Source organism: Staurois parvus, unplaced genomic scaffold (assembly GCF_062004578.1).
Source record: "Staurois parvus isolate SC_StPar_1 unplaced genomic scaffold, SC_StPar_1.0 ptg000195l, whole genome shotgun sequence".
Lineage (NCBI taxonomy): Eukaryota > Metazoa > Chordata > Amphibia > Anura > Ranidae > Staurois > Staurois parvus.
In genome coordinates this window covers 2,860,528-2,885,368 of record NW_028317991.1, presented here as the reverse complement: position 1 = coordinate 2,885,368, position 24,841 = coordinate 2,860,528, and the positions used below count along the sequence as shown (strand labels likewise).

Genomic DNA, 24,841 nt, shown 5'->3' with positions numbered 1-24,841 from the left:
ATAGTGCTTTGTACTGTAGATGGATAAGTGACACCGGGTTGTATTCTTTAACCCTTTTTTCCTTCTAGCAGGAGATCTGTTCCTTTGAGGAATATTGGTTTACTTGTAGGTTTATAGGGTTATTAAACTTTTTTTTTTCTTTCCACTATATAAAATCTTTGTTTTAAAATCAAACATTTAAGGCGCCTCAGTGGTATTAGTCACAAATAATTATGGATTTTCTCAAGACAGCTCACACCATCTTTTTAGTTTAAGTCTGTATAGAGCCATAGAGAACAGCAGGGTGACTCCTTCAGCTGTGTGTGTAATCTGCACTTCAGATGTTGAGCTGAAGCAAACAATTGGCTTTTTTATTAATTAAAGCAATGCTGGCAATAGATATAAAGTATCAACCAAATAAAGATTCACACTTACCTGACCAGGTGCTATCAAACATCATACTGACGAATCTTGACATCTTGTACACTTCTGGGTAGTAGTGACGTAGGGATCAATGGGAGGAACAAATGAATGCGGCGGGGAATATAGACATCAGACATGCTTGGAAGTGTGTCAGATTGTGAAGATTGTTAGGGGAGGTGTAGCTCTGAAGCAGAGAGGAAAATTAAACAAAAAAAGAGCCAAACCAAGTAAGCATGAAGTCCCGTCATTTACAGGATTTTTCTGGCAGATGCTTGTTGTCCCCCATTGAGGTCACTTTAAACAAAGCATTTAAGGTTAGCCTGGTAAACGAAAGAGAGCATTCCACATGGAAGTGTGTCAGATTAGGAAAATTGTAAGAGGAGTTGCTTTGCAGCAGAAAGAAGATTTAACAATTGGACACCAAACCAGGTAAGTATTAATTCCCTTCATTTATAGGACATTTTTGGATTATACTTGTTTTCCCTTGACAGGGTCATTTTAAACAAAAAATGTAAGAATGGCTTGGTAATCAAAAGGAGGCCAGAGTTCTCACTGGAAATTGTAGATATAAAATATGTACAATGTTACATATTTGCCTAAAAAAAAAAAAGTAAACCTAAGGCTCCTTTCAGAGGGGGTGGACCCGCCAGAGGATCCGTTTGCTCAGCGGGGGATCTCTCCACTGATCTCCGCTGTGCAAGCGGATGACAGGGCTGTGTCCACTCCATTGCTGCAGAGCTCACACAGACACAGCCTGCTTTTTCCTATGGGGTGGTCGGATGGAAATGGATCGCCTGTCTGTTTCCACCCGACTGTCATCCGATCCGATCTGCTAGACGGATAGAGAACAGATCACCATCTGCCTATTTTTGGAGTGCAGAATCGGATGCTGGCGGGGGTGTCAGTGGACACTTGTCTGCTGATACCTGCCAATCCATAGAGGTCTATGGATGGTCCAATTGGGTCCACCGTAAAAACTGACCCGATCGAATCAACAGTGTGAAAGGGCCCTTAAAATAAAGTACTGTGCAAAAGGTATAGGCAGTTGTGAAAAAATGCTTTAAATGATGAATGCTTTCATAGATAGAAGTGTTAACAGTTTATTTTTTCCAATTAACAAAATAGAAAGTAAATGAACAGAAGAGAAATCCAAATCAAATCAATATTTGGTGTGACCACCCTTTGGCTTCTAGCCAGCATCATCTCTTCTAGGTGTACACAGTGCCTATACACACAGTTTTAGAAGGAACTCGGCAGGCAGGTTGTTCCAAACATCTTGGAGAACTAACCACAGGTCTTCTGTGGATGTAGGCTGCCTCAAATTCTTCTGTCTCTTCATGTAATTCCAGACAGACTCAATGACATTAAGATCAGGACTCTGTGGGGGCCAAACCATCACTTCCAGGGCATCTTTACACTGAGGATAGTTCCTAATGATATTGGCTGTATATTTGGGGTCATTGTCCTGCTGCAGAATAAATTTGGAGCCATTCACATGGGTCCTTGATGGTATGGCATGATGGATAAGTATCTGCCTGTATTTCTCAACACTAAAGACACCTTTGATCAGGCAATGCTGAGTACCATAGACGCAGTCATCAAGGAAACTTAGGGCAGCAAATGCTTACTTCCCTTTGACATCGGAAGAGTGCCATCAGCACAGATATGATGGAAACCAGTGAGCACTAGGTACACCCATCTACTGTCCAGAGAAGTCTGTCCAGAAGTGGTCTTCATGGAAGAATTGTAGCCAAAAAGCTAAACCTCCGACATGGAGACAAGGCTAAGTGACTCAACTAGGCACGAATACATAGGAACTGGGGTGCAGAAAACTGGCAGCGGGTGATCTTGACTGATGAGTGAAAATATGAAATATTTTGCTGTAGCAGGAGGAAGTTTGTTCCCCGAAGGGCTGGAGAGCAGTACAATTCTGAGAGTCTGCAGGAACCAGTGAAGTATGGTGGAGGTTCCTTGCAAGTTTGGTGCTGTATTTCTGCAAATGGAGTTGGTCAGGACCAATGGTGTCCTCAGTGCTGAGAAATACAGGAAGGTACTTGTCAATCATGCCATACCACCAGGGAGGTGTGTTTGGCCTCAAGTTTATTCTGCAACAGGATAACAACCCCAAACATACAGCCAATGTCATTAGGAACTATTCTCAGTGTAAAGAAGAATAAGGAGTCCTGGAAGTGATGGTTTGGCCCCCAGAGAGCCCTAATCTTAATATCATTTAATCTGTTTGGGATTACATGAAGAGACAGAAAAATCTGATGAAGTTTACATCCACAGATGATCTGTGGTTAGTTCTCAAAAATATTTGGAACAAACTACCTACCACAAGCACTGTGGGTACCTAGAAGAATTAAAGCTGATGTGAAGCCAAAGGGTGGCCACACCAAATTTTGATTTGATTTGGATTTCTTCTCTGTTCATCTACTTTCTATTTTGTTAATTGAGAAAAATAAATGATTAACACTTTCATCTCTAAAATCATTCCTAAAGTGATACTAAAGTCTTGTTTTTTTTTTAAATAACAAATATGTCATACTTACCTGCTGTGTGCGGTGGTTTTGCACAGAGCAGCCCAGATCCTCCTCTTCTTGGGTCCCCCACCGGTGCTCCTTTTGAGTGTCCCCACAGCAAGCAGCTTGCAATGGGGCACCTGAGCAGGTGCGCTCCTGACCAGCAGCTCTTCGTGTCCATGCACTTACATGCCCCTGCCCCCTTCTTCTCCTGATTGACTCACTGGCTGTGATTGACAGCAGCGGGAGCCATTGGGCTCAGGAGTGAGAGCCAATCAGGAGTGAGAGTCCCCCGAAGAACCGAAACGCTCATAGATATCGCTGGATCAAGAGGGGGCTCAGGTAAGTGTTAGGGGGGCTGCTACAAACATAAGGTTTTTTACATTCATGCGTAGAATGTATGAAGGTAAAAAAGATTGAGCTTTTAGATTTTAATGTAGAGCAATTTTTTCCCAACTTTCTATACCTTTTGCACTTTACTGTATATATAAAAGTAATATGATCTCCACCCTCACATTTGCTCTCGGCTTCCCAAGACAGTAAGAATTGTCCATGTTGAGCAATATTTTAAAATATGGGTACCTATACAGTTGCAAGAAAAAGTATGTGAACCCCTTGGGATTACGTGGAGTTTTGCATGAATTGGGCATAAAATGTGCTCTGAACGTCATCTAAGTCACAACAATAGAAGAACACAGTCTGCTGAACATAATACTACACAAACTGCTTTGCTGCCCCGGGGCCTGGACGGCAGATGTTCAGCAGACTGTGTTCTTCTAAGTCACAACAATAGAAGAACACAGTCTGCTGAACATAATACTACACAAACTGCTTTGCTGCCCCGGGGCCTGGACGGCAGATGTTCAGCAGACTGTGTTCTTCTAAGTCACAACAATAGAAGAACACAGTCTGCTGAACATAATACTACACAAACTGCTTTGCTGCCCCGGGGCCTGGACGGATTGTTGTCATTGATGGAAAAATGAATCTGTCCGCCAACTGAAGCTCCGCAGAGGATGGGTGATGCAACAGGACAATGACCCAAAGCATACAAGTAATTCAACAAAACAATGGCTGCAACAGCACAGAATACACCTTCTGGAGTGGCTCAGTCAGAGTCCTGACCTCAACCCGATTGAAATGCTGTGGCATGACCTTAAGAGAGCGATTCACACCAGACATCCCAAGAATATTGCTACCCTGAAACAGTTTTGTGAAGAGGAGTGGTCCAAAATGACTTCAGATCGTTGTGCAGGTCTGATCTGCAACTACAGGAAACGTTTGGTTGAGGTTATTGCTGCCAAAGGAGGGTCAACCAGTTATTAAGTCCAAAGGTTCACATACTTTTTCCTCCCTGCACTGTGAATGTTTACATATTATGTGCAATTAAACCATGGCAACATCTAATGTTTGTGTAGTATTATGTTCAGCAGACTGTGTTCTTCTATTGTTGTGACTTAGATGACTTTCAGAGCACATTTTATGCCCAATTCATGCAAAACTCCACGTAATCCCAAGGGGTTCACATACTTTTTCTTGCAACTGTACCTGTGCGAGTTTAATAATGCATTTATGGATTCATTCGAAGTATATTTTGCCATTACTACTCTAGCACCTACCCACTAGCTACTCCCTCTTTGGCATTAATGTGGCAAAAGATACACCAGTAGCTAAGCAGCCAATGATTATTGTCAAGTGTTCTTCCTTATCTTCCACTGTCATGGTGCAGTAACACTGCTGCATTAGCATTTCTTTAAGGATTATTATTTAACAGTTGGTGAAAGTTCCGCTTTAGGCCTAGAGCTATGGGAATGAGACTTGCAGTGGCAAGACCCTTCCTAATGACAGCTGCAGTCTCTGCTCTGCTCCATTCAACGATCAACTATAGTGTAATGGAGTGTAACAGAGATTTCTTTATGAACATCGGCTGCTGCTATAAATATTAGACACCTGCCCGTTAACACCACATGGGCCATTAACCAGAAATGTTAAGAAAGTAATGGGAGATAATCACTTTTATTAAAGAGAAAAATGACTTTTTCCTAAACTTTTGATAGTCTGCAGTGATGTAGCTGTAAATTTATATTGAAGGCACATCAGAAGCCTAGCATCACTGCATTCTGGTCTTGATGCAACGGATGTACCTGCCTCTTCTTCTGGGACCAAATGGGCAGTACGGCACCCATGGGGCAATCAAAATAAATAGCTAGTGTTGTAAAATATATAAATACATCAAAAATTCACATAAATAATATACAAATGATATGTGTCCAATAGAATAAAACAGAAAAGTGCTCAATAGTGAACCATTGGCAGAAGTAAGGTATAAGATATATAGAAAATTCCCCTTATTCTGTGGTGAATAATAGAAGATCTTCATTCCAATATAACCACCAATGTGAGAATTGCACCACCGTGATATCAAATTGGAAGCTTACCAGATCCTTCATTCCAATATAACCACCAATGTGAGAATTGCACCACCGTGATATCAAACTGGAAGCTTACCAGATCCTTTAACCACTTAATTATAGGGGGTCAATACATGCCTGATATATATAATTCTGTCCAGACTCGTATGTCTCAGATCAGATCACGTATACCATACGAGGCTCCTTAGGCCGTCCTGATGTTATGGGGTCAACATATGCTCAGGTAAAAGCCTTGAAAAATGGATTCCTTCTCCTTGCTCTGGTCTGGCAGCTTTAGGTGTCTGACCCCACCTGCTGACTGATGAAGCAGCTTCTGCTGGAGCAATGCCTGACATATGAGGGTAAGAGGTGGCAGCACTAAGGACCATGTCACATGAGGGATCTTGTCATTTATTTCCCCGGCAAACCATTTTTTTTTGTTTTTGGTCAGACTTTGTTTCACTAGTATTTCTCCGTACAACAGGACAGAAATATTTCTGTTTGTAAAGGGCTCTTAGAAAATGGACATCACCTGTATGCCAGATGGGGAGGACCAAAGAAAAATGTATTCTTGGAAATCCCTTTTATGTATTCTAATTTGTTAGAGATCCAATTAATACTCCAATGCGAGGGTCATCAAATGTTCTAAGAAAAAAGGGCCAGATTACTGTCCTTCAGACTTTCGGGGGCTGGAGGGGAGAAAGAATGCCCCATTGTTGGTGTCATTGGGAAAAACTGTGCCCCCCATCATTGGTGTCATTGGGAGGAACAGTGTGCCAGCGTTGGTGTCATTGTGACTAATGCTTCCCCATCGTTGGTATCATTGGGAGGAATAGTGACCCAGCATTGGTGTCAGTGGGAGGAATAGTGCACCATTGTTGGTGTCATTGGTAGGAATTCTGCCCAATCATTGGTGTCAGTAGGATGAATAGTGCACCATCATTGGTGTAATTGGCAGGAATTGTGCCCTATCATTGGGAGTAAACAAGGCTCCATCTTTGGCATTAGGGAGGAATAGTGCCCCATTGTTGATGTCAGTGGGAGGAATAGTGCCCCATTGATGGTATCATCGAGAGGAACTGTGCCCCATCATTAGTGTCATTAGGAGGAATAGTGCCCCATCAGTGGGGTGATTGGAGTAATCATGCCCCATCATTGGTATCATTGGGAGGAATAGTGCCCCAAGATTGGTGTCAGTTGGAGGAATAATGCCCTATCATTTGGAGTAAACAAGGCCCCATCTTTGGTATTAGAGGAGGAATAGCGCCGCATTGTTGGTGTCAGTAGGAGGAACTGTGCCCCATCATTAGTGTCATTAGGCAGAATAGTGACCCATCATTGGTGTAATTGGAAGGAATTGTACCCCATCATTGGTGTTATTAGGAGGAATAGTGCCTCATAGGTGGTGTCATTGGGAGTAATCATACCCCATAATTGGGAGGAATAGTGCTCCAAGATTGGTGCCAGTGGGAGGAATAGTGTGCCTTCGTTGGTGTCATTTGGAGGAATTGTGGTCAATCATTGGTATTAGTAGGAGGAATAGTGCACCATAATTGCTGTAATTGGCAAGAATTGTGCCCTATCACTGGGAGTAAACAAAGACCCATCTTTGACATTAGGGGAGGAATAGTGCCCAATCGTTGTTGTCAGTAGGAGAAACAGTGCCCCATCAATGGTACCACTGAGAGGAACCGTGCCCCATCATTAATGTCACTGGGAGGAAGAGTGACCCATCATTGGTGTCATTGGGAGTAATTGTGTCCTATCATTGGTGTCAGTAGCAGGAATAGTGCCCCATCATTGGTGTAATTGGGAGGAATAGTGCCCTATCATTTGGAGTAAACAAGTCCCCTTCTTTGGTAGGAATAGTGCCCCATTGTTGGTGTCCGTAGAAGGAACAGGGCCCCATCGATGATGTCATTGAGAGGAACTGTGCCCCATCATTAGTGTCTTTGGGAGGAATTGTGCCCCATCACTAGTGTCATTGGGAGGAATAGTGCCTCATCAGTGGTGTCATTCAGCGGAATTATGTCCTATTGCTGAAGTCAGTATATGAGATAGTGCCCATAGGACCAGATAAAGGCAAGCAAAGGGCTGCATCCAGGCCCCAGTTTGGAGACAGCTGCTCTAATGTATTTGTTTGTTAATAATTTATTCATTATACATTATTTATGCAATCTAATGTATTAAATCTGCCTAGAAACAACCTTCTAATTGATTGCAAATAAATTACTGCACTTCATATATGGTGATTGAATTCATTTTTTTTTTTTTTTAAATAAGCCTTTTTATGATACGATAACGTCATACTTAGAAAATGTGTATTTTATTAGAGATATCATCTGCGTTGTATAGTGTTGTAAAGTAATGTTGCTTTATATTGTTATTTTTTTTTTCCAGAACCTGAGTTTTCAAAGGAGCAAGACTTGTTTGTCAGTATCAACAGCACTCTGGTGACGCTTAATCTCAGTGGCTGGAATGGTGGTGGTTGCCCAATCAAAAAGTTCAACGTACAGTACCGGCTTTTTGGCACAACTGGTTGGATCCATGAAAAGTTGGAATTCAAGTCTTGTACACTCAGGAACCTGCAGGAGGGAGCGTGGTACGAGCTGTCGATGGAAGTGTGCAATAGCGCTGGGTGTACCGAGAAACAAACCAATTTCGCCACACCCAACTACGATGGCAGTAAGTGCAATTATGTTCAGAACTGTTTATTTTGTTTAAATTTACTGCTATAGCTGCTGCTGTTTTAAAGCTGAACTCCAGGAAAACTAAAAAAATATATAGATGAAATATATACTGTATATGGGAGCTATGCCTGCCAAAGGATGCATAGTTCTTTCCATCTAGTTCTGAGATTTATACAGCTCCGCTACAAAGCACAGCTCTGTCTGGTAGACCAGGAGACCTGACGGTTCTGCAGTTAGGCAACATTTAGGCCCATTCACACCAGACGTAGTTGGATGCATGCTTGACTGAAGTCCAAAATCCAAGTTATCCTATGGGCATAGCTAACACAATTACAGTGCACGGCAGTGAAAAAAGTAAGGGCCAGTTCACACCAGACGTAGTTGGATGCATGCTTGACTGAAGTCCAAAATCCAAGTTATCCTATGGGCATAGCTAACACAATTACAGTGCAGGGCAGTGAAAAAAGTAAGGGCCAGTTCACACCAGATGCAGCCTAGAGCATTTTTTTCTGCATCATAAATGCATGGACAGTAGGTTATACAGTATTGTTTCAAGTGCCCCAGTACGGTCAATTTCAGTGCAAAACAAAAGTTTCTGCACTGGAACATGGCAAAATGCACCTAAATACACCAAACATACACAGGAAAACACGTCCCTATTTAAAATGAAGAAAAAAAGGGGGAACAACACACCAGAATGCATCAAAAAGGTGTCAAAAATGTTCATGCAGAAACGCATCAGGACTGCATTTCTATGGTGTGAACCGGCCCTCAAGCATGCTGCATTTTCCTGCACCAAAACGTGTGCAAATGCAGCACATTGTAGTGTACATAAAAGCCCAAAGAATGACGTGACTTCACAGGACAAATGCAGATGGAAAAATGCACTTCAACTGCATGTAAACATGCAATAACGCAGGGAGAAGGAACAGATATTTAGTAAAAAGCAGCACACATTACACACTTTAACACTTGTTCGGCACATGCTTAACCCCTTGATTACCCCGAGATGTAAAGCCCCTTCCCAGTCAGTATCATTAGTAGAGTGACGGTGTATAGTATAATCACTGAACACTGTATTAGTTTCATGGGTGATCAGTGGTCAGTGTCAGTCAGTGTAGCTCCCAGCTTAAGTCAGTGTCAGATTGCCCACCACATTATCACAGTTTCACTATAAGTCGCTGATCACCGCCATTACTAGTATAAAAAATATAAATAAAAATTCCATTATCTATACCATTGTTTGCCGATGCTATAACTTTCACACAAACCAATCAATATACACTTATTGAGATTATGTTATAGCAAAAAGTAACAAATATACATATTTTTTTCAAACTTTGTGGCCTTTTTTCGTTTATATAATTAAAAATATATATATAATAAAATACCCAGTGGTGATCAAATACAACCAAAAGAAAGCTCTATTTGTGTGAAAAATTTTTTTTTTATAAATTTCATTTGGGTACAGCGCTGCATGACCGCACAAATACCAGTTAATTTGGTTCTAGAGGCTCAAGGTTTTTTACCTTCATGCATTCTATGAATGGAGGTAAAAAACCATCTGTGTGCAGCATCCCCCCAGCCCCCCTAATACTCACCTAAGCCCCCTCTCAATCCAGCGATGTGCACTGAAGTCTCAGCTCCCGGGACTCCCTCTTCTCATTGGCTGAGAAAGAAGCGGGGGCCATTGGCTCCCACTGCTGTCAATCACAGCCAGTAAGCCAATGAGAAAAGAGCGATGGCGTTTTACAAACTTATTGGTCTTTTTTTGTTTATATAATAAAAATATATATAATAAAATACCCAGTGGTGATCAAATAACATCAAAAGAAAGCTCTATTTGTGTGAAAATAAAATTATCTAAATTTCATTTGGGTACAGCATTGCATGACCTTGCAATTACCAGTTAAACTGGTTCTAAAGGCTCAAGGTTTTTTACCTTCATGCATTCTATGTATGAAGATAAAAAACCTTCTGTTTTCAGCATCTCCCCCTGCCCCCCCTAATACTCACCTAAACCCCCTCTCGATCCAGCGATGTGCACTGGAGTCTTGGCTGTCCCGGAGCTCCCTCTTGTTGTTGGCTGAGACCAAAGCTGGAGCCATTGGCTCCCACTGCTGTCAATCACAGCCAGTGAGCCAATGAGAACAGAGTGATGGCGGGTCTGAGCCGCGGCTCTGTGTGTGAATGGACACACGGAGCAGCGGGTGCTCCATAGCAGGTTTCTTGCTGTGGGGGCACCGACAGGAGGGAGGAGCCAGGAGAGCCTGCAGGGGACCCATGAAGAGGAGGATCCGGACTGCTCTGTGCACACAGCAGGTAAGTATAGAAATGTTTGTTAATAATTCTTAAAAAAAAAACCTTTAGAATCACTTTAAAGTATCTCAGTGCTGAATAGCAAAAAATACCCTGGTCATGAAGGAGGTGAAACCTTTTGGAGCTCAAGTTGTTAACTGTCTTACCCTTGGCGAGCAAATTAAAATTTTCATGGGTCAAATTCTGTGATTTTTTTTTTTAGCTATCTTTTACAGGCTGTAGGTCTGCAAGGCCACGCCAGGAGGTTAGGTTGTTGGAGAACAAAAGCCCTTATAACAAGAACTTTTCCAAACTAATTGCTATTAGTAAAAATGGAAGTCAGGAAATGAATCAAATGAATGAAAACGCCAATCAGAGAGGTGAAAGCGTTTGGGAAAATAAGTCTCCGAATTAATCTGTGTTCACAAAAAGAGCTTGCTCAAACACCTTTCAGCCTTTTTTCACAACTTGGCAGAAGCTTTTATCAGCTAGAATACAAACACAAAAGATACTCTGAGAGATTTCAGTGATAATTTTTCCGAAAAACAGCATTTCAGCTATAGGAGTGTGGCCATTCACCAGCACCCTTATGTAAATGTATAGTTTGAAGCTATGAAAGTGACAGTGGGCATGCCTAGAACAGAGTGGAGCTCCAGTCTTGGCCAAGGTTGTAGTTATGATGTGAGAAAAACTACATGCTGTTGGTTACAAGAGACTGGCGATAAGGTCCTACTTACACTTGAGCTGTACATCTGGCCGTTTTTTTTTTTCAAACAAAATGGTGTCCCTCTGCACACACACACTGACTCCCTGTTGCATAAATATGAGATGGATACAAGATGGCTTCAGCTCCTGTTCTCCGCCAGTAGAGCACTCCCCAGACATGTTTCGTCCTTTTTGGCGCCTCTAAGATTAAGCCTCAAAGGGCAAAACGTGTGTGAGGTGTTTTCTATAGGTGGAGAACATGAACTGCAGCCATCTTTTACTCATCCCATTACATTTATGCAACAGGGAGTCGGTGTCTGTGTGCAGATGGACACCATTTTGTTGAAGTTTACTGGACAAGTCTATTCTTTTCACATGCTGATCCAACTGACGCAGGTCTGGAGGGGCATTCGAGGTGTTTGGTCGTTTTTTTTGGTAGCTTTTTTTTTTTAGGCATTTTTGCTTGTTTTTGCATGCATTTTGGGCTTGAGCTTTTCTTTTTATCCAATGGAAAACTTAGCACCAGTCAAGAAAACATTTGAAAAATTAACATTCTGTGCTTTTTTTGTACGTTTTTCAGGTGCTCCAATTATAGTCTATTTGGGCAAAACACGCAATAGGAAAGTAATTTGGATTGGGATTTTTCAGACATTAATACTACAATTTATAAAAAGTACACACGTTAGTGATCAAACCACATACAAATGAGGGTGTATAATCTCATAGTGATAAATCCAACACGTTTCAAGATATTCACAAATGCAAAGGCCTATGTTTCAGTTTTTGTACCTTCTCATTTTCCCTGAAGAAGAGAATATCTGGAAACATGTCAGAACATAAGAAACCCATATCCACGGTGTATTGTGATCATTATCTGATTATATAGCCTCATTTTTTCTGTGCTTTTATGAGATTTGACCAATAACATTTGTATACTTTTTATAAATTGTAGTATTAACGCCTAAAAAGTCCCAATACAAATTAATTTCTTATTTTATATGTTAGTTGAGGCACAGTGGCGTTTTCTTGTGGGGGTGAAAACACTCAATGCCTTTAAAACATGCAACTCTACCCCAAGGAAAGCTTATGTACTTTTTTTGATTGACAAGCTTCAAAGAACACTACGCTCAGATGTGAAACGGCGTAATTGAATATAATGGAAATCCTAGTGTCGAGTGTTGAAGTGATTCTGATGAAGCTTCAAAGCACTCTTCAGAATGCTCAGATGTGAATGGGGCCTAAGTCAGGGGGGAACGGTTTCTCAGAATAGCAGTGCTTTTCACATGGCTTAGCCTGCCATAGAGAGGAAAACAGTAGGAAAGGATTTGATGCTCCTCACCTCATCTCTAGTGTTTGTCTCCTGTCCTAATGGTCTAAGCCAGTGGTATCCAAACTATGGCCCTTTGCTTGTCTTTATCCAGCCCTTGGGGCACTTTTCCTCCCACTGTTACAAGACACTATTCCTCCCACTGACACTGATAGGGCATTATACTCCCACTGACACCAATGAAGGGGCACTTTTTCTCCTACTGGTACCAAAAATTGGACACTATTCCTCCTACTGACACCAACAATGGGACACTATTCCTCTTACTGACACCAACAATGGGGCACTATTCATCCTACTGACACTAACAACAGGGCACAATTTCTCCTACTGACATCAACAATGATGCACTTTTCATCCAGCTGAAACCAACAATGGGGCACTATTCATCCTACTGACACTAACAACAGGGCACTATTCTTCCTACTGACACCAACAATGGGGCACTATTCATCCTACTGACACCAACAATGGGGCACTATTCCTCCCACTGATACCAACAATGGGGCACTATTCTGCCCCCTGATACCAAAGATGCATTGTTTACCCCCACTTGCCACAGTCCTTCTGAAGGCCAGTACACTGGCCCTTTGTTTAGAAAGTTTGGAAACCCCTGGGACCCAAACTCAAACTTGGCAAATTAGGATTTAAAGTATACTACATAGCTATGTGATGACCCATCAAAAACATGGCCATGGTGCAATTTGGGTTGAAATCCATAGTTTTAGAAACGATGGTGTAGATGGCCTATTGAAGCTTCCTTTGAGATCCATTTGAGGCACATCAGAGCTCTGAGCCCCTTCACAGGTGCATTTGACGTCCTTATGACCTACAGTTGGCCATCAACATGCTTCAGCATTCTCATTGAATTGTATGGGAGGGAGCAGAAGTAATGTGATAATTCTCCTTCTTTTCTAGCTTTTTGTTTTCTTAGTCCTCTTTTTATAGCTTGTGATAAATAAAAACAATCCTGAGGTCTCTGAAACCTGAATCACTTTTGGACAGGCTCATATGAGTTGCCCTTGTATTACTACAAAAAAATTAAAGGAACACTTTGAAAACACATCAGATCTCAATGGGGAGATCATGCTGGATATGTATACTGATATGGACTGAATAATGTGTTAGGAACATAAGGTTGCCCCATCTTTTGATGGAAATTAAAGTTATCAACCTAAAGAGGAATTAATTCAAAGACACCCCAAAAATCAAATGATGCAGCAGGCTAGTCCATTTTGCCAAAATTTCATTACAGCAACTCAAAATGGTACTCAGTAGTTTGTATGGCCCCCCCATGTGCTTGCATGCATGCCTGACAATGTCAGGGCATGCTCCTAATGAGATGATGGATGTTGTCCTGGGGTATTTCCTCCCAGATATGGACCAGGGCATCACTGAGCTCCTGGACAGTCTGAGGTGCAACCAGGTGGCATCAGATGGACCGTAATATGATATCCCAGAGATGTTCTATTGGATATAGGTCAGGCGAGCTGGGGGGGCCATTCAATGGTAGCAATTCCTTCTTCCTCCAGGAACTGCCTGCATACTGCATTGTCGTGCACCAGGAGGAACCTAGGACCCACTGCACCAGCGTAGGGTCTGACAATAGGTCCAAGGATTTCATCCCGATACCTAATGGCAGTCAGGGTGCCATTGTCTAGCCTGTAGAGGTCTGTGCATCCCTCGATCGATACGCCTCCCCAGACCATCACTGACCCACCACCAAAACGGTCATGCTGAACGATGTTACAGGAAGCATAACATTCTCCATGGCTTCTCTAGACCTTTTCACGTCTATCACACTGCGCTCAGGGTGAACCTGCTCTCATCTGTGAAAAGCACAGGGCACCAGTGGCGGACCTGCCAATTCTGGTGTTCAGTGGCAAATACCAATCCAGCTCTATGGTGCCGGGCAGTGAGCACAGGGCCCACTAGAGGATGTTGGGCCCTCAGGCCACCCTCATGAAGTCTGTTTCTGATTGTTTTGTCAGAGACATTCACACCAGTGGCCTGATGGAGGTCATTTTGTAGGGCTCTGGCGGTGCTCTTCCTGTTCCTCTTTGCACAAAAGAGCAGATACCAGTCCTGCTGATGGGTTAAGGACCTTCTACAGCCCTGTCCAGCTCTCCTTGAATCTCCTTCATGCTTTTGAGACTGTGCTGGGAGACACAGGAAAGTTTCTGGCAAGGGCACGTATTGAAGTGCCATCATGGAGAAGTTGGACTGCCTGTGCAACCTCTATAGGGTCCAGGTATCGCCTCATGCTACCAGTAGTGACACTGACCCTAGCAAAACGCAAAACTAGTGAAAAACAGTGCTAGCGTTTACCTTCATAGGACTGTTCTGAGCAGAACTTGTTTTTCCCAAAAAAGAAGAAAAAAAATAATGCGCATTCTATTTTTCTTTTCTTTTTTCCCCAATGAGGAAGAGAACGGAAATCCATTTTTTAAATTTGTGTCCTCTCTGGGATTTCAAAGTGCTTAGGAAGTGAGGCTGCCACCTTGGGTGTACTCAGCTGATCCAATTAACCTACTAGCATGTCTTTGAAATGTTAGAGGAATGCCACACAAATAAAAGGGAGAACATGAAAACTCCATGCAGATAGTGTCCTGATCGGGATTCAAACTGAGCTCTCCAGTGTGAGAGGGGCTTTGTGGTTGGCTAGTTTTGGCGCCCGAGCACAAGGCCCTACCCCCGTTCCAACCCAGACAGAACACAATCCCACCTGTTGAAGCCGACCCCTCCATCTTCTTGTGCCCTGCTCCTCACCATAGACCTCCTCAGGACATTCCTGGCCATAGACCTTTATATCCCAAAGAAGGAATGTCTGCAGAATAGTTAGTTTCACTGCAATTCACTGGTGTTTTTCAGAGAATGGCAAGACAGTCAGACCAGAAGGACATACATTCTGGAGTCACCTGACATACACAGTCAATCACATAAAGCGGACGGTTCTCAGTAGTCACAAGTGAAAGCACATGCAGCACCTCACAGCCATCTGCCTACTGCCTCTCCTCTGCCCAGAGTCATTAGTACTCACAAGGCTGAGCTCTCTGTAGATACCTCCTTGCTAGATATTTCTCTCCTGAGAATCCTCCAGGGAAGCACGCTCATACAGCCTGGTCTTTTGCAATCTGCCCTAACCCCACCTCTTATAGGGACAGAATGTCTACAGCCGGCTCCCCCTGCATACAGGTCCACTCCACCCAGCCTCCTACCCTGTCCAAGGCCCAGGTATGTAGGTTACATTCTTACAGATGTGGCTTGTCTGGCTCCCATGCCCCCCAGTCTAACTATGTCCCTTCCCAACATAGCCTACAGTATATGTGGGTGCTGACTCGCCCCTGGCATCACTGGGAGGGCTCTACCTAAAGGTGGTCTAATGCCTAGTGTCACTACCTGCTGTACCAGACACTATTTTGGTACAGAGCCACCTAGTGACAGGGTGGCTAACTGCAGCTGCCTACACCAGTGCTGCAAGTTAGAAGAGCTAACCACTAAGCCACTGTCCTGCAGTTGTTCCGTACATTGAATAGGAGCAGACTACCTTTGACAATGCACCAAACTATTCCTAATTAATAAAAACAAATGCAATACCTATCCTTCTCTGCCCTACATCTTTGTTACACTTGATACAGAGTGGCAGGTTCTCTTTATCACAACTAACTTAAAGTGGTTGAAATATGAGCAAAGCATATCCCTCCAGAGTGTGTACTTGTCTCAATCCAGAGTACTGAGTGTCACGTCTGTCTGCTGCCTCATTCCTCTGCTATAAGCAAGAGTCACTTCTGACATGTTTTCCTGACACCAAGAGAAAAAAAAGTTGACAGGGGAGGGAGCTCCAACACACAGCCTGTGATTGACAACCTCAACTGTGTTCCTTTGGAGGAAGGGGATCCTGCCTCCCTTTATACAGCACAATCAGCTCTCACTGAGCTCTGCAGAGTGTAATTTCGGCTCTTTACCCCCTGATTTCTGAAAGCTCAGCCCAGCTGGACAAATTTTGCCCTTTAAATAAATGTAGAGAAGAGAAAACTGTAAATAAACAGGTACAACTTATATAGTAGGATTTGTTTCATCTCTATGTATCACCTGAGGCCAGTCACTTCCCTGGGTATATGGAAGGGTTTACAACCACTTTAAAGTGGAATTCCTGCCTAACACTATGCTAATGTGACCCCAACACTGATGGAGAGGGCAGGGGAGGGTCAAACAAGAATGTTGTGCAGGCAACCGACATCCTCCTTATTACCCGATGATGTTATTGGTTGTCAGGACGCCGGCAGCTAGAAGGTCGTAATGGTGCACAATGAAAACCTGTGGCTTTGTGTAACTAAAAGGCAGGTTTGTTCCACACGCTGGCTTGTATACAAGTTTTGGGCAATTTTCAGACATTTTGCCAAGGCACCATGAATAAACCTCAAGGCAACCTCATGAATAAACCTCAAGGGTGCCTGGGCACCCTGGTTGAAAAAATCTGCTCTAGCTGTGCTGGGAACTCTCCTCCAATGATCAGACTTGTTCTGACATACCCTACCCCTGCACAGCCATTCAATGGAACGATCAGTGTACTGCTGTTTCTGCACCCCCAGTTCTCTATGCAGCTGAGAACACAGGGACTGTGATCACTTATAAAAAAAAAAGGGGAAAAAAACGTATTTATAATATTTTTTATATCTTTACAGAGATATTCTGCTTTTCATTTCTATTTTAAACTGAATGGGTTGTTTTACAAGACTAGGGTTTACATATACTTTAAGTTATGATAACTGGTCTAGTGCCTCCCTTAGCCTGTGATTGGACAGTGAAAGGAGAACTAATGAGCTGATGAGCTCATCTCTCAGTCACACTGCTCTCCTCCTATCAGCGTATTCCATGTTAACACATGAGCACTACAGCACTCCTGATTAGCCCCTTATGCTGCTTCTCCCTCTCCCCATCTGAGCTCAGCTGATATCAGCTGGTACCAGGTTAAATTCAGGTACACTGCTTGCATTTAAAAAAACAAACAAACAAAAAAAAACATTTAATCATGTATTAATGAATAAAGAGCCTCACTAATGTGTGTCTTTTATATCTTCCCTGAATTTAGCTTTAAAAATAAGGTAAATGTAGATGATAAAACTACAAGCAAGATGGTTTTCTGCTCCTGTTCTAGCCGATCCATCAAAGCACATAAAATTGTATTTTATAAACACAATTTAAAAGCCTCAAGCGGACCCGATAATTTTATGCAACCTCAGACAGCGCTTGAATTAAAGTGCAGCTTTTTTGTCGGTAGTTGCAGACAAACAGTGGAATGTGCCTAAATTGTGTTTGGCTTTTCTTGTGAGGATCTTGAAAGTTTCCCAAAGTCAAGCTGAACAGTAAGATTTATGACGATGATTACTCTGTTAGATGCCAGCGCTGAGCTAATGGAGATCAATGGCTCTGATATTGTGCGCTGGCTGGGGAGCGCGGCGGATTGTTGTGTGTGTCGAGAAGCAATGATAGCAAACCACGCCAGTACAGCGCTGGGTAATGAAACATAATTGAATTTGAAGGTATCGTATAGTGGTCCTAGACATTTTTTTTTTTGGGGGTCTGGATTTTAAAAAAAAAATTAAAAAGATAAAAAAGATTTTAAAAAACAGTAAATATAAATGTTTTAAATGTATTATTAAGGTTTTTTTTTAAGTTTATTATTAACCCTTTAGTGACTGAGTGTGAAACAAATATTGATGCCTGAAGACAATTTTGCAACTTTAACATGTGTTAGTAAAACGGGAAAAAATCATCAAAACTACTGAGCAGGTAGATTATATCTTGTTTTTTCACAACAATTTGGACTTTCTTTTGGTGGCAAATGATAACTGATATCTCCTGATTTATTTTTTTATTATCAAAGGAAAACTGGCCCAAAATAGTAAAAAAACAATCTATATGTTTTAAATTTAGCTGTATATTTCTAGTTATTATCATAATTTACCACCAAAAAAAAAACCCCCCAAAATAAATTCTCCTGCCTCTGATGATTGTAACGATACCTTCATTTGTTTTTTTTAAATGTAGCTGTAATTTTCTAGTTATTACTATAATCTACCAACAAAAAATAAACCAAAATAAATTCTCCTGCTCCTGGCGATCGCAGCAATACCACATATGTGTTTGTTGTTTGTACCTGTAGTAGGGCCCAGAAACAATAGTGAGCATTTTGCTTTTTTTATAAAATCTAAAGCCCACTGACACTGATACTAAAAAAAAAAAAAAAAAAAGAGAATCCTACCAAAAATATGTTGACCCCACCTTTGACCTTGACCCTAACACTAACCCATATGTTGACCCCACCTTTGACCCTGACCTTGACTCTAACACTAACCCTGGCACTGACCTAGATCAAACCTTGATGTTGCTATTTTTTCTTTATTTTTTAACTTTTTTTAATTTATTTTTTTAGTATATAGCGCTGTCAACTTATGCAGCGCTTTACATATATATTTACACATTCACATCAGTCCCTGCCCTCATTCATACATACACATAATATGGGCAATTTAAACAGGATCCAGTTAACCTACTAGCGTGTCTTTGGTGTGTGAGAGGAAACTGAAGTAACCAAAGTATACCCATGCAAGCACAAGGAGAATATGCAAACTCCAGACTTTTGTTTGTTTACATCTTCCTCTTTTGTAAGGAGAGGAATATATATGTATTTTTCTGTCCATTCAGAAGAGGAAGTAAACACGTGAACTGGCTGCACAGTGAACTGAGCAATGTGATAGCCAATCAAAGGCTATCACAGCAATCAAGTGACCCGAAACCGAGAGTCTAGGGCAAGGGTATTGAATTAAAATTCAAGGAGGTCCGGTCACTAAAGTTTTCTTCTGGCTGAGGTCCGAATAGGGTGTGCCCATCAACGTGCCCCCTTACATTAGGTGTCCCCATCAAAGTGCAACTTTACATCATGTATTCCCATCACATCAGGTGTGCCCATCAGAGTGCTCCTTTTCATCAGTTGTCCCCATCAGAGTGCCCCTTTACATCAGGTATCCCCATCACATTGCCACCTTACATCAGGTATTCCCGTCAGAGTGCCCCCTTACACTCAGAGTATCCCTTTCCATCATATTTCCCCATCAGAGTTCCCCTTTCCATCACATGTGCCCATCAGAGTTCTCCTTTCCACAGTATGTGCCCATTTGTGCCCCCTTAACATAAAATCTGCCCATCACAGTGCCCCTTAACATAAAATAATGGGCATGCTGATGGGCACATTTATACTAAGGGACACTCTGATGGGCACATGTTATGTTAAGGGGGCACAAATGGGCACATATTGTGGAAAGGAGCACTCTGATGGGCACATGTGATGGAAAGGGGAACTCTGATGGATACATTTTATGTTAAGGGACACTCTGATGGGCACATTCTATGTTGTGTCCATCAGAGTGCCCCTTAACATTCAATGTGCCCATCAGAGTGCCCCTGTAAGACTACACCCTACCTGGAGGGCAGACAGGAGCTGTGCCGGGATCCTTGCAGGACACTTTTGCACAGGCAGGGAGCAGGAGCCGGAGAGACCTTGAGCTGAAAGGGACGGGGCGCACACGTGATGTCATGTTGCTGTGACAACCGCCCTGCTCAGCGGCGGATCTGTCATTGCGGCCTGGCGATCCGGGTGGCAGCGCTGCTGGGGCCATTTGCGGACCGCCGTCCGCCATTTAGTGACTGATGGTCTAGGGTCTCGATCGTTAGTACAGGACACAAAGGCGGATATGGATATATGCTGCCCCAGTTCACTGAGGCCATGTATATGTGTACTGTCAGCGGGAAGGGGTTAAAGTATAATTAAAGGTAAGATTTGCCCTTTCGTTTGGTCCAGTTTACCATTATCACTGAAAGTAAAAGTACAAAAAAAAAACAAATTTTGGGTTGTCCTCAGAACAGAAATAGAGGGGATATCTTCCAATGGGAACACTTTAGGGGAATTTTCTCTCAATTCCTGTTTTGGCTATGGGACAGGAAGTGAAGGAAAATCTCTCCAATGGGACAAAGATGGTTAAAAAAAACCTTACAGGGGTTATAACCCTCCCTTACTATATTCATTCACTTCATGGTCTGCTTTATGTGTATTTGTCACCTAAAAAGAAGCTCATGCTCCTTTTCGGGGGATAAGAGTAGTGCATTTTTGAAACCTGCATTTTGCCGCAATCACCACGCAACAATCGCGGCAGAATCGCATCACATTTGGGCTGTCATTAAAAAATATTGGCACACAAAAGCACATTGTGTGTTCTGCCACGACTGGGGATCACAGGCAGAATCACGGCGATTCTGCCTGCAATTCTAAATTGTGAGATGTGAATGGGATCTTAGGGTCCTTTCACACAAACCTCATCAGTTCCAGCATGAAAACTGATAAAAAAAGAATCCTTTTACACCAGTTTAGGGCTCATTCAGACAGGGTGGATCCGGCAGCGTGATGCGCCTGCTGAGCGGGGATCTCTCCGCTAATTCCCGCTGAGCAGGCGGATGACAGGTTTCTGTCTGCTCTGCTGCTGCAGAGCGGACACAGACACTGCCCGCTGATTTCAATGGGATGGTCAAATGGAAATGGACCGCCTGTCTGTTTTCACCTGATTGTCATCCGATCTGCTGGATGGATGGGGAACAGATCCTCATCCGTCTGTTTTTGGCATACAGGATCGAATGCCAGCGGGTCCATTGAAGTCTGGACCGATCGGGTCCGCCTGAAAAACGGACAGGCAGAGCCCATCGGTTTGCTTGTGTGAAAGGGGCCTAATGCATCCATCTTCAGTTCAGTTCAGTTTACATCAGTATACATCAGCTTTTTCACGTCTGTCATTTTAAGGCTTTCACAGGGGTTGGCTGAGCCCATTCAGTGTAATTGCTGGGTGGATCGTACATTTTCTATTTTTGCATATTTGTCTGTATGATAGAACCACCTTGTATGCAAGTACAGAGACGCACAGCCATTCATGTCAATGGACGCCATACGCCGCACCTAGGCAGAGGAAATACACCAGTAATTACGCTGAATGGGCTCCATTGGCCCATGTGCAAGAGCCTTAGTTGTTGAAAATAGAGGTCATAGGTGGGCAAAAGTATAAACTGAAAAATATGTTTCTTGCCTAAGAATGGATGTAAAGGCACCTGGTGTAAATGGAAGACATCCGTTTATATCTGCAGAAAATGAAAGGGACGCAAAGCTTTTAGCAAAGTGGCCTGCTCTACTACAGTTCTTAAGAGAATTTATCAATCATTTGCTGAACTAAGGAAACGGGGGCTTGAATTTTTTTTTTTTTTGTTGCGGTGGACTGGAAATATTACTGCCACTTTAAAATACCAATACTCAGTTGTAAAATATTTATATTTGCCTTATAACTGCTCCAAGATTAAAACATTATATTAAAGCAATGTAATTAGCATCTTAGATCATTCTGAGCTGGTGTGTTCATGAAATCTCCAGACAACTGAAGTGTATTAAATCTCATTAATAAGAAACACATTAAGACCACGTACAGTTCCTTACCGAGCAGGTAGTAAGTTATGAGGCTGTTGAGGAGCATTGATTATTTATGCAAGCTAGTCATAAAAGCCTATATCCTCCTATGATGTCCCATTGTGCGCCTGTCCTAACACAGCGAGAGGCTTTAAAGGAGATATCCAAGCAGGATACAGCATTCTGTACATTTATCTCAGAAACAATTGAGTACTGTCCGTGATACTTTTTTTATTTGCACTAACATACAATTTTGAGGACAAGCTTTCGGGGTATGTCCCCTTCTTCAAGGTCCAAGCAGTACTATACAAATACAAAATATAGTACTGCCTGGACCTTGAAGAAGGGGACATACCCCGAAAGCTTGTCCTCAAAATTGTATGTTAGTGCAAATAAAAATAGTATCACGGACAGTACTCAATTGTTTCTGTCGCAAATGCACTAATATGGCTACAATCAACTCTGTACATTTATCTAAAATTATTGTTTTTTTATGATTATGGTATTATTTAATTGTTTAAATGTATTTATTTTTTTATTTGTAGTAAAAAAAAAATGTTGGTGTTGATTTACTAAAGGCAATTAGACTGTGCACTTTGCAAGTGCAGTTGCTCCAGAGCTTAGTGTATTGAGGGGAGGCTCTGCTGGTTTCCATCATCCAATCATGTGCAAGGAAAACAGTGCTTTTTTTTTTTTTTTTTTTTCTATGGCTGCGATTGGGCATTTCCTGCAATATGAAGCTTCACCTTATTTAGTAAGCTCTGGAGTAACTGCACTTGCAACATGCACAGTCTGTTTGCCTTTAGTAAATCCACCCCAATGTTCAATAACCCCCAGTTCACATATATGCGGTCGTGCGGGCCGCATTTTGCACGGGCACGAGAGCCCATTCATTTGAATGGACTCCCGTGCCCGTGACACGGAGGGAAGAAGTCCCTGCACTTCTTTTGAAAACGCAGCCCGCACAGGAACCTCCGTTCCCAGTACGGTTGCATTTTCCAGTGAGGGCGGCGTGCCATTAGACTAATGGCAGCTGCCCGCGGGTCCGCATTTCTCTGTGCGGGTGGTGCGGCTGCACGGATTTTCATGCGGATCCGCAGAGGCACCACCCGCACAGATGTGAACCTAGGGTAAATGTTGGGCCTGCAACAGGAAATTAGGCCAATGGTTTCTTCACAAAAATCCATTTCATCCAGCAGTTTCCTATCAAAAATATGTAAATTGTAACCTTGAGCATGCAAACACTGTTGATCACAATACAAAAGGTGCATCTTTTGATATTATGTGATAGTTGATATTATGTGATGATTCTTACCTTAATTCTTTGTTACAGTTGGCATGGTCATTTGAGTTTGGTGTACATTAATGGAAACTATACCATATTCCAGAAAATACACTTTTAAAGCCCATCTTTGGAATTTTTTAAAAAAAAGTTCCCCAGGCTGTGTTTGAAATAAAAAAAGCAGTTCGTCTTCAGTGCTCTCCCCCATGGTTTTCTGTTTTTGCAGCAAAAGGTCCTCAGTCTTGGGGAGTTGTGAATGACACCAATGATGCTGCCCCTTCCAGTAGGTTCGTCTAAACTTCATAACTTGTAAGAGAACCTCGCAGATTCTTCAGTTATAGAAGGGTCTCTAACCATAAGTTACGACTTACTACTTCCCAGTTCATTTTTACAAGGCAAACATACTCCAAGATAGGCCTCTCTAATAATAGTAGCTCCAGGTAACTGTCTTGAAGCCACTGCAGTACTTGGGGCCTGCAAAACACAAAGACCTCCAGCTAGATGGTTATCTTCAGGAGACAGTAAACTCTACCATAAGGCCTTACTCATGACAGGCCAACTTGCCCCATTCCCTTCAGAACCTGCTACCAACTTCTTCATCCACGCTACACTGTTGTCTTTCTTAATTAAAAAAAACTTTTATTTTACAATTTGTATAATGAGTACATCTCCTATGACTTCTCATAATGGCAAATTACACATCAACAGTGCAGAACATAGTAGCATAGCAAGAATCAGGACTCATCACATTTATGTTACTCTACTTACTCTACACAGGGCTTCATCACTTTCACTATGATAGGCCTTTCTAATAATGATAGCTGCAAGTGACTGTCTAGGAGCCACTGCAGTGCTCAGGGCCTGCTAAATGCAAAGATCTCCATCTAGATGACTATTTTCAGAAGATGGTAAACTCCTCCGTCCCATAATGTTTGCAGGCCTAATTCATGACAGTCCAGCTGCCCCATTGACTTCAAAGCCTGATACCAACTTCTTAATCGAGACATTGGCTACACTGTTGGCTTGCTTGCAGAACCATCTTCCATGGCTTCTCATAATGGCAAATTATGCAGCATAAACATTGAACAACATAACATCTCCCATAGCAAGGATCAGGACTTATCACATTTATGTTACTCTTCACAGAGCTTCATCACTAGCTCCGAAAGGAGATTTGCATTACCTACGTATAGTTTACAACTTCTAGTCCTCTTTATTAGCAAATCGTAAAACAACTTATAATGCATCCTTTTCCAACTAGGGGCAATCTAGCACTTTCCCCCCTAGGGAGAATACTATTCACTATACCACTACACAGTGGTGCATAAGGTACTCATCTTTCCAGGAACATGGGTCTTTTCTCCTTTCTCTTCTCAGTGGCAGCTACCCCCCAAAATCTTTAGTCCCCTTAGTGAATGTTACTGATGGACAGCAGGGCACCCATCAACCCCTGGGTGGATCTACACCATAAAGAGAACTTATACCTCCTTACACCTAGAGCCATTCAACTACGGACTAGCCCCCTGAATGGGCATCACCACAGCTCCTTGCACTTAGTGTTATGATGCAAAGTGCAGTAGTGATGTAAATGTGTCTCATCATTTAAAGCTTGGAGATGGGCTTTAGGTTCATGTAAATTTACTTGAAAGTACTATACAGGATCAATTGCTCCACACAGTAGCTGCAGCTATAGAGATCAGTA

General features: G+C 42.4%; 1 protein-coding gene across 1 annotated transcript in view; it reads left to right on the top strand.

Annotated features, from left to right (window-relative positions):
• The window catches only part of DSCAM (DS cell adhesion molecule), a 765,341-nt gene that overhangs the window by 590,048 nt on the left and 150,452 nt on the right, over window positions 1–24,841 (top strand). The window contains exon 26 of the mRNA XM_089677896.1: window positions 7,736–8,020. Within this exon, the coding sequence (XP_089534022.1) occupies window positions 7,736–8,020 (285 nt within the window). The remainder of the gene's footprint in view (window positions 1–7,735; window positions 8,021–24,841) is intronic.